The sequence below is a fragment of the Oncorhynchus kisutch genome, linkage group LG19 (assembly GCF_002021735.2).
Source record: "Oncorhynchus kisutch isolate 150728-3 linkage group LG19, Okis_V2, whole genome shotgun sequence".
Classification (NCBI taxonomy): Eukaryota; Metazoa; Chordata; class Actinopteri; order Salmoniformes; family Salmonidae; genus Oncorhynchus; species Oncorhynchus kisutch.
The window spans coordinates 52,401,007-52,411,722 of NC_034192.2; the positions used below are offsets into that span (position 1 = coordinate 52,401,007).

Here is a 10,716-nt window from a genome sequence, read left to right on the forward strand (position 1 = left end):
TCCAGTAACCCGCCTCACTCAATGTGACACGGATCTGCTATTTTTTTTAAACCTCATAGCCAAAACTTGCATCAGAGGCTGACCAGCTACTTAGCTACTAGCTATTTAGTCATTGCTAGCCATTGCTAGCAACCTTTACCCTCTGCTCAGGCACCAGCCATTGTTTAACCTGGATAATACCTGTCAGCCTCGGACTGTTTTTCTCCACTACAACGCCGGATTCCTGCCGTAAACCCTGGACCATTACTCCTGATCATCACAGCTAGCTAGCTGCCACTGAGTGACCCAGCCCCGAAGCTAGCCCTGAGCCAGGCTCATCTCCCGGCTAGCAAACGTAATGACCACAACTACAATACCTCTTTTGCCATCTGACCTGGTCCCTTCAAATCAAAATCAAATCAAATCAAATTTTATTTGTCACATACACATGATTAGCAGATGTTAATGCGAGTGTAGCGAAATGCTTGTGCTTCTAGTTCCGACAATGCAGTAATAACCAACAAGTAATCTAACTAACAATTCCAAAACTACTGTCTTATACACACAAGTGTAAGGGTATAAAGAATATGTACATAAAGACATATGAATGAGTGATGGTACAGAGCGGCATAGGCAAGATACAGTAGATCGTATCGAGTACAGTATATACATATACATATACATGTCGTCTCAGATTTTGAAATTATGCTTTACAGAGAAAGCAATACAAGCGTTTGTGTAAGTTTATTGATCGCTCGACAAAACAATAAGTACACTTAGCATCAGGTAACTTGGCCACGAAAATCAGAAAAGCAATCAAATTAATCGTTTACCTTTGATGATCTTTGGATGTTTTCACTCACGAGACTCCCAGTTAGACAACAAATGTTCCTTTTGTTCCATAAAGATATTTTTTATATCCAAATACCTCCGTTATACCAGGAATCCACCGGAAAGATCGGTCATGACAATGCAGACAAAAATTCCAAATTATATCCATAATGTCCACAGAAACATGTCACACGTTTTCTATAATCAATCCTCAGGGTGTTTTTCAAATATCTATTCGATAATATATCAACCGGGACAGTTGGCTTTTCACTAGGACCGGGAGTAATAATGGCCGCCTTTCTCTTTTGCGCACAACTCACTCTGAGAGCCCCCACCTAACCACTTACACAATGTGGTCGTTCACGCTCATTCTTCAAAATAAAAGCCTGAAACTATGTCTGAAGACTCTTGACACCGTGAGGAAGCGATAGGAAAATGAATCTGGTTGATATCCCTTTAAATGGAGCAATGGGAGGCTATGGAACATGGAGTTTTCAAAATAGAAGCCACTTCCTGGTTTGATTTTTCTCAGGGTTTCGCCTGCAATATCAGTTCTGTTATACTCACAGACAATATTTTGAATGTTTTGGAAACTTTAGAGTGTTTTCTATCCTAATCTGTCAATTATATGTATATTCTAGCATCTGGTCCTGAGAAATAGGCGGTTTACTTTGGGAATGTTATTTTCCAAACATAAAAATAGTGCCCCCTAGCTTCAAAAGGTTAACATCAGAAGCCTCCTCCCTAAGTTTGTTTTACTCACTCCTTTAGCACACTCTGCCAACCCTGATGTCCTTGCCGTGTCTGAATCCTGGTTTAGAAAGGCCACCAAAAATTCTGAGATTTCCATACCCAACTACAACATTTTCCGTCAAGATAGAACTGCCAAACGGGGAGGAGTTGCAATCTACTGCAGAGATAGCTTGAAAAGTTCTGTCATACTTTCCAGGTCTATGCACAAACAGTTTGAGCTTCTAATTTAAAAAAAATCTCTCCAGAAATAAGTCTGTCACTGTTGCCGCCTGTTAAAGACCCCCTCAGCTCCCAGCTGTGCCCTGGACACCATATGTGAATTGATTGCCCCCCATCTATCTTCAGAGTTTGTTCTGTTAGATGACCTAAACTGGGATATGCTTAACACCCTAACAGTCCTACAATCTAAGCTAGATGCCCTCAATCTCACACAAATTATCAAGGAAACGACCAGGTACAACCCTAAATCTGTTAACATGGGCACCCTCATAGATATTATCCTGACCAACTTCCCCTCCAAATACACCTCTGCTGTTTTCAAACAGGATCTCAGCGATCACTGCCTCATTGCCCGCATCCGCTATGGGTCCGCGGTCAAATAACCACCCCTCATCACTGTCAAACGCTCCCTAAAACACTTCTGCGAGCTGGCCTTTCTAATCGACCTGGCCCCGGGTATCCTGGAAGGATATTGACATCATCCTGTCAGTCGAGGATGCTTGGTCGATCTTTAACAGTAATTTCCTCACCATCTTAAATAAGCATGCCCCTTTCAAAAAATGTAGAACTAAGAACAGATATAGCCCTTGGTTCACTCCAGACCTGACTGCCCTTGACCAGCACAAAAACACCCTGTGGCGGACTGCAATAGCATCGAATAGTCCCCGAGATATGCAACTGTTCAGGGAAGTCAGGAACCAATATACACAGTCAGTGAGGAAAGCAAAGGCTAGCTTTATCAAACAGAAATTTGCATCCTGTAGCTCTAACTCCCCAAAACTTTGAGACACTGTAAAGTCCATGGAGAACAAGAGCCTCTCCTCCCAGCTGCCCACTGCACTGAGGCTAGGTAACATGGTCACAACCGATAAATCCATGATAATCAAACATTTCAATAAGCATTTCTCTACGGCTGGCCATACTTTCCTCCTGGCTACCCCAACCCCGGCCAACAGCTCCGCACCCACCGCATCTATTTTCTCCAACACTCTACTCAACAAACTGGATGCAGTCTATCACAGTGCCATCCGTTTTGTCACCAAAGCCCCATACACTACCCAACATTGCGACCTGTACGCTCTCGTTGGTTGGCCCTTGCTTCATACTCGTCGCCAAACCCACTGGCTTCGGGTTATCTACAAGTCTCTGCTAGGTAAATCCCCGCCTTATCTCAGCTCACTGGTCACCGTAGCAGCACCCACTCGTAGCACGCGCTCCAGCAGATATATCTCACTGGTCACCCCCAAAGCCAATTCCTCCTTTGGTCGTCTTTCCTTCCAGTTCTCTGCTGCCCATGACTGGGATGATTTGCAAACATTTCTGAAGCTGGAGACACATCTCCCTCACTAGCTTTAAGCACCAGCTGTCAGAGCAGCTTACAGATCACTGCACCTGTACATAGCCCATCTGTAATCAGCCCATCTATCTACCTACCTCATCCCCATACTGGTATTTATTTGTTTTGCTCCTTTGCACCCCAGTATCTCTAACTGCACATTCATCTTCTGCCGATCTACCATTCCAGTGTTTAATTGCTATATTGTAATTACTTCGCCACCATGGCCTATTTATTTCCTTAACTTACCTCATTTGCACTCACTGTATATATACTTTTTGTTTTCTTTTGTTCTACTGTATTATTGACTGTATGTTTTGTTTATTCCATGTGTAACTCTGTTGTTGTATGTGTCGAATTGCTACGCTTTATCTTGGCCAGGTCGCAGTTGTAAATGAGAACTTGTTCTCAACTACCTTACCTGGTTAAATAAAGGTTAAATAAAAAAATGTAAAAGCCAGGATGAAGCGGCAGTAGAAATTAGCAAATCCCAGGAAACCTTGCAGCTGCACTCTGGATGTGGGTTCAGGCCAATCCACCACCCCTCTCACCTTGTCAGAGTCTATCTGTATATTTACAGCAGCAATGATGTACACTAGGAAGGAGATGGGGGAGCGATGGAATTCCTATTTTTATGCCTTAACAAAAAGCTGGTTCTCCAGGAGACTCTGATGGACCTGTCGGACGTGGAGGACATGTTCTTGAGCTGACCGGGAAAAAATGAGGATATCATCAAGGTAGACAAACACGAACCGGCCAACATATCATGGAGCACATTGTTGACCAGGCTCTGGAACACTGTGGGAGCATTGGTCTGTCCGAATGGCATAACAAGGTCCTCATAGTGTCTGCTAGCCGTGTTAAAAGCGGTCTTCTATTCATCACCTTCCAGAACCAGATGGTAGGCATTCCGAAGGTTGAACGTAGAGAAGATTGTCGCCCCATGTAGAGGCTTGAAAACCAAGGAGATGCGTGGTAGAGGGTAACATTGTTTTTACCGTGATGTCATTTATAGTCAATATACAATATACTCCAGAAAGAAGAAACCTGCGCAGGGTGAGGCAGAAGGACGAATACTCCCTGCAGCAAGAGAATCCTGTTGGGGATGAATCAGAATTAGTTGGGTATAACATAGATAAGATGTTTTAATTTCATTATATGCTTGTGAGTTACTTGTCATTTAGAATGTATCTTGTTGTACTATAGTGGTGGCCATTTGCAGTTATCCTTTCTCTGTCCTGGGTTCAGTTACTTGGGCCACAGAGAGGGGAGAGGTCAAGCTTGTCATCATGTGTAAACGTATATTTTAAACCATGTGAAGGGATGATTGAGGGGGAACCAATTATCTCTTGGCTCCACAATGTCTGTGTGCCAGTCACTCCCTACTTTTCCCATCTGGGAGAGGAGGATGGCAGTGTCTGGAACCATTCTATGTTCCCTCTGAGGTTGCCCTTATCTTGACCTAGAGGCTTACTCTCCTCTCCGTGAGCTTGTCCAGAATGGGTTGTATTTGGGATGGGAGTGTCTAAAATGACAATACCATTGGGTGAGGTAATGTCTTGGTACCATTTTGTACCGAGAACGAGATAAGAGCTTTGTCCTCTTGCTCCTACTTGAGACATAAGCGTCCCAACTAGACATCTGGAAATGCAAATGCACTACGCTACATGCTAATAGCACTCGTTAAAACTCAAACGTTCATTAAAATACACATGCAGGGTATTGAATTAAAGCTACACTCGTTGTGAATCTAGCCAACAAGTCAGATTATTAAAATGCTTTTCGGCGAAAGCATGAGAAGCTATTATAAGAGAGCATGCAACACCACGAAATACCTGAATGCTACGTAAACAAAAGATTTCGCGTAGCCGGCGCTACCCAAATAGCATAAATAAAATATAAAACTTTCATTACCTTTGAAGATCTTCTTTGTTGGCACTCCTATATGCCCCATAAACATCACTATTGGGTCTTTTTTTCGATTAAATCGGTCCATATATACCTAAAATAGCCATCTATGGAAAATGTGTGATTCAGAAAAAAACACAGTTTGAAAACGCTACGTCATTTTTTTAAATTAAAAAAGTCGACGATAAACTTTCACAAAACACTTCGAAATACTTTTCTAATCCAACTTTAGGTATCAGTAAACGTTAATAATCTATCAAAATGATCACGGGGCGATGTGTATTCAATAGCTCCACGATTTCAAATCATCTTCCAAAAATCTCTCTTCCAAACCTTCCAGTCGGAGACCGGATGGAAAGTGATCTCCCAGGTTGGTTTGCCCAAGAAATAAACAGCCAGGAAATGACGAGACTGGCGACATCGTGTGGAAGCTGTAGGAATTGCACCTAAGCCATAAGTAATATGGTTTCCATTTAACAAACAATGGAAGTGGCGGATTGATACTTTTTTCAGTTTTCAGTGACCAGATTTTCTTGCGCTTTTCGCTGAAACACACGCTCTGTTCAAGTCACAGCGGGGATTTAACCAGTTTTAGAAACGTCAGAGTGTTTTCTATACACACATACTAATCATACGCATATACTATATTCCTGGCATGAGTAGCAGGGCGCTGAAATGTTGCGCGATTTTTAACAGAATGTTCGAAAAAGGAGGGGGTAGGAGCAACAGGTTTTAAGAGACCAAACTGAACGATAATTTATAGCCAATGTTGTCTGGCTATGGGATACTCCTCTCTGAAGTGAAGTCTTTCTTTGTGTAAGTTCCTAAGACCTGTGGTTTGTCATGTCGACTAGGGGGGGGGGGGGGGGGTCTTTGCTATAAAAGATCTCAGTTGCCATTATGTTGACCACTCTCAACTTTTCATTAGAGATACTGAAATGTTGAAAGTCAAAATGCTATTGCAAAAGCTTAATTATTTTTAAAGGTGAAGATTAAGCATAACTCTGACTGGTGTGTGATTTGCTCTCTCATCATTTGATAATTAAGGAAATTTCCACGACAATCCTCAATGTACCTCTCCATACTCTTGGTCTCCGGACCCAACAGGGAATAAAGCCGCCCCTGAGGTGTTGTAGCACCCAGGAAAAGGTTGATAGCGCAGTCGTAGGATCAATTCGGAGGAAGAGCTGTAGCGCGGGCCTTATTGAAAATCTCCCGGAGGTCTTGGTACTCCGCGGGATTGGCAAAGAGATCCAAGGCTTCTCCCAAGCCCGTAGGAAGACATCCCGGGGCAAGCTGCACCTACTTCAGACAATGTGCATGGCAGAACGGGTTCCAACCCATGATAGAACCAGTTGCCCATTCGATCAGAGGATTGTGCCTCTGGAGCCATGAACACCAAAACCACACGTTAATGGTAAACATAGTGTGGGAGACTTTGAGAATAGAGTGCCCATCCAGCGCTCTGACGTCCATGGGAATGGAGAGGGGTTGTGTGGGGATTCTCAGCTCCGACACCAGGGTAGCGTCCATAAAGCTCTCGTCGGGCCCAGAGTCAATGAGCACCCGGAGAGACTGGTCACCCCACAACAGGATAGCATGGAGAGGAGTACAAGAAATGGAGGATGGGAAATTCCCTGTACGGCTCACCAGCTTACTCATACCTACTTGATGAGCCTGGTCTTTAATGGGCAGATAGATAAGAAATGTCTCGTAGCTCCACAATACAGACAGATCTGGGTGTTTATTCTGCGTAAATGCTCAGCGGGAGGCAATCTACCCCTTCCCAGTTGCATGGGCTTTGGAGGAGACGACTCGACAGCTGTCTGTGATTTTCGAGAGAACTCGGGTGACATCGGATCCCATCGGAAAGGTGGACATCAGGGACTTCCAGGATTCCTTGAGGCGAGGTGGAAATTGAGGACGAGCGAGGGCGACAGGGAACAGACTCCATCTACCTCCTTCGTTCCCGCAGCTGCCCATAGATCCAGATGGTCAAGGCTATGAGGGAGTCGAGGTCCATGAGCAGCTCCCGGGCTGCGATCTCGTCTTTAATCCCCTCCGATAATCCATGAAGGAACGCGTCCAACAGGGCTTCCGGGTTCCAGGCATTCTCAGCCACCAACGTGCAAAAATCCATTGCATAGTCTACCACACTGTTGGAGTCCTGTCATAGTTGGAGCAGCTTACGAGCCGCCTCTCTCCCGGACAACGGAGAATTGCCACAAACTCCTCCAGACTGAGGAAAATGGTGGATTGTTGCTCCCTCACCACCGTAGCCCAGGCGAGAGCCCTCCCAGACATCAGCGTTATCAAGTACACTATCCTCGAGCAATCCGAGGGAAATGAAAAGCGCTGCAGCTCAAAGATGAGAGAACACTGGGAGAGTAACTGACAGTCTGGGAGGTTACTGTAGTGGCAGGCTGCCTAACAGACAATCCGCGGAATTGCTCCAGAAAAGTATTGAAGGCACGGTCATGGCATGCCGCCAAGGTCTGGAATCCTTCCATAAGACCTTGAAGTAACTCCTTGTGTCTTCCAATGGTGGCTCCTAGGAAGGAGACGGCATTGTGGAGCTGGTCCGAGTCTGCTAGGTCAGTCATGGCCAGTTTGTACTATCAGGACTCAGGCCAAGACCCAGATGCAGACACAGGAGGCGGATAGTATGAGTCTCAGAGATTATTATAGTACAAGGGGCAGGCAAAAGGTAAGTCAAGCCTGGCAAGGGTTGTAATCGAAATCAGAGTCAGGCAGAAAGGTCAGAACAGTGGGCAGGATCAGGGACAGGACAGGCAGAAAGGTCAGAACTGGGAAGACTAGGAAAACCAAAACTAGAGCACAGGAAACATGGGAACATGCTGGTAGGACTTGACAGGACAAGATGAACTGGCAACAGACAAACAGAAAACCCAGATACAAATACACAGGGGATAATGAGGGGAGATGGGAGACACCTGGTGGGGTGTGGAGACAAGCACAAAGACAGGTGAAACAGATCAGGATGTGACAGAAAGTGTTGAACTAATAAGCCTACCTCATCGCAGCTCGTTTGCTTGCACTTGTTTATACTTAGAGTGTTAATGATATAAGAATAAACATGAATGTTCTGAACATAAATGTAAAAATGTTTGTGTATGGTTCAAAAGTAAAAACTCATATTGGCTTTCGTTATTATTGAAGGAGAATGCGGTTGTTATCGTCTTACAAATCCACAAGGAGTCAATAGTAACCACATTTGTTTAAGCAAGTCAGCCATATCAGCTATGGTTTTTTAGAAAAGTAGTAAATGAGGCTGAGTGAACTGTTTCGCTGCCGCTCAAGTCTCCGCTGATAGCCAGGTGTAGCAGTGGTAAGGATTCACTTCAAAGTGCTGAAAGGAAAGCTCTGCTGTTGGGACAGCTTTATGTAGGCCCTAACAGTTTGTGGGCACCGTTTGTCACTGTTATAGTGCAATTAATTTATTGCTTCGTGTTGTGTAGTGTAGTGGCTTTGCTGGCATTCATTAAAAACACATATAAACAGTGCAATTACGCAAAGATTATGTGGTGCATAATTCCCCCATAGGTCCATTTGAGTGGATTACGTAGAATGATGTCAAATTCAGATGTAAGAAAATGTTATACACTAATAAAACAATAGATGAACCAAGGAACCATAGCCATTACGACAGTTTCAATCCAATTCCAAGTATATAAAACAACATACAAACAGAGCGCCGGAGAGATCCCCCCAGCATCTCCTGAGAGCGTGGGTGCGTTCGGTAGGTAGGGGCTAGAGTTGAAGTCACCGCTCCGTATCATAACAGCCGAGGACAAGCGGGCATCAGCAGCGCGCGAGAGAAAGAGCCGGAGGAGAGAGAAGACAGTGAGTGCAGTTTCATGCTCTCTCTCGACGTTGGATGGATGTTGTTGTAAGAGCATCTGTAACTGGTAGGAAAGGAGTGGGGAAGCGGAGGTATACACTAACTCACCAAGGAAAGACCTATGCTTGGATTTTGCCTATTTTTTCTTCGCCAATGCAAAAGGAAATATGCAGCGAAGCTTCACCCTCCTGTACACCAGTTTTCTGGGGATGTGCTTGGGTTCAAGTTTTCCAAGTAACATCAATATAGGTAGGTGAAAAACATGCGTAAAATGAAGTCTGGCAAAATTATTTTAATTGTTTATTTATTTAGGCTACAAATTTGTATGGACAAATATGCCTTTTCCGAAGCTTTAAAGTTGTATTCAACATATTTTGCTGATTAAACAGTCCAGATATATTTATCTGTTCTGTGTTTGCGTTTAGTTTGCAGAGAGTCGTTTTATAAATAACCGTTGATTCTGTATCTTTCACAGGGGGACTATTCCCAACCGAATCTCACGAATATGAGGTGTTTCGGTTCGCGCTTTCGCACCACCAGGATATCCCCAAACTGGTGCCGCAGGTGGATATGGTCAAGATGGGCAACAGCTTCTCCATGACATATGCCTGTAAGTCTTTCCTTTTACCCACGGTTTCTGTTATCCTCATGAAACCCATCCTTCACAGTTATTTCCTAGTTTGCTTCATATGTTATTTATGCATACGATCAATATGTTGTTGTCCTTCTGCTCAACGAGATCACTGGCCAACGCTTGTATTGAAATTATTTTCCTTCTATTTAAATGAGTCTGTCACTGATAGTTGGAGATATCATATATGCAATTACAGCTGGTTTTTCGCTCACTGTAAAGAGGTTCCGAGAATGTGTGCTTTTGTGGATCCATCTGCTTCGCTTTCTCTCTCTTTCTCGTCAGAGGCGGTTTGCGTGCTTGTGTGAGCGAGAGAGAGACCTCAGTACAATGAACAGATTTTTCTGACAATCTACCCATATCAGTAATATACATGTAGGCTACAAACATTAGAACCGGACGCAACAAAGTGGTTATCTATATTTTTTAAATGTATTACGTTCTGACACCCTTCCCCCTACACAAGTCAACATGCGCTTCCTGCGCTTGAAATATTATCTGCCGTTAGCGCAGATCAACCAACCCCTCTTTCCCACCGGCATTCAGAAGAAACCTGTTACCACAAAGCGCTTTTCCTAATTAGCGACGGATTTGTATTCGCTTAGCTTCAACTGGCACCAGCTACTTTCATTAAAGTGTTAAGCGTGCGGCTCAGGTTCGCTTTCTCATTACAGTAACCTAGCCAACAACGCCATACCACTCAAATGGCTCCAACCGCCGTGACTCACTCAAGTTCATAAGGTTGTCTCTGTGCGTTTCAGAAACACGTCTAAATTAGGGTTCTAATTAATGGAACACTGTAGGAGAAATATTGCATCGGAGACCTTTCATTCGTTCACCCTTGGACATCATATTCTTTATGGATGAGGTCACTTACATGGGGGCGAGCGCGTAAGGTGACACTCAGACGTGTAAATCAAATCAAAATCAAATCAAATTTTATTTGTCACATACACATGGTAAGAAGGAGGATTTATAGTTTATTGCGAAGCACCGCGGATCAATGGCTGTCACCGGTCAAGCAGTTAAGCAGTTAAGACTCTTACTCGCTTGTAAGTACATCAACCAACGAATCGATCAGGTGTTGTCATCGCACAGCCTGTCTGCCCATTGGATGCCCAAATTAAATCATGTTTAACCTAATCGTTTTAGTATTAGTGTCACAGTCACCTTCCCTTATTAACAGATGCAGACAAT

General features: G+C 44.0%; 1 protein-coding gene across 4 annotated transcripts in view; it reads left to right on the forward strand.

Annotated features, from left to right (window-relative positions):
- The first annotated feature begins 8,841 nt into the window (after positions 1–8,841).
- The window catches only part of LOC109864941 (glutamate receptor 1), a 149,091-nt gene continuing 147,216 nt past the window's right edge, over positions 8,842–10,716 (forward strand). For 3 of the 4 annotated variants that reach the window (XM_031797855.1, XM_031797854.1, XM_031797852.1), the window contains exons 1-2: positions 8,842–9,137; positions 9,364–9,498. In XM_031797855.1, coding sequence (XP_031653715.1) covers positions 9,056–9,137; positions 9,364–9,498 — 217 coding nt within the window. In that variant the 5' untranslated portion in view covers positions 8,842–9,055. The remainder of the gene's footprint in view (positions 9,138–9,363; positions 9,499–10,716) is intronic. The other variant, XM_031797853.1, reaches the window with a different exon arrangement.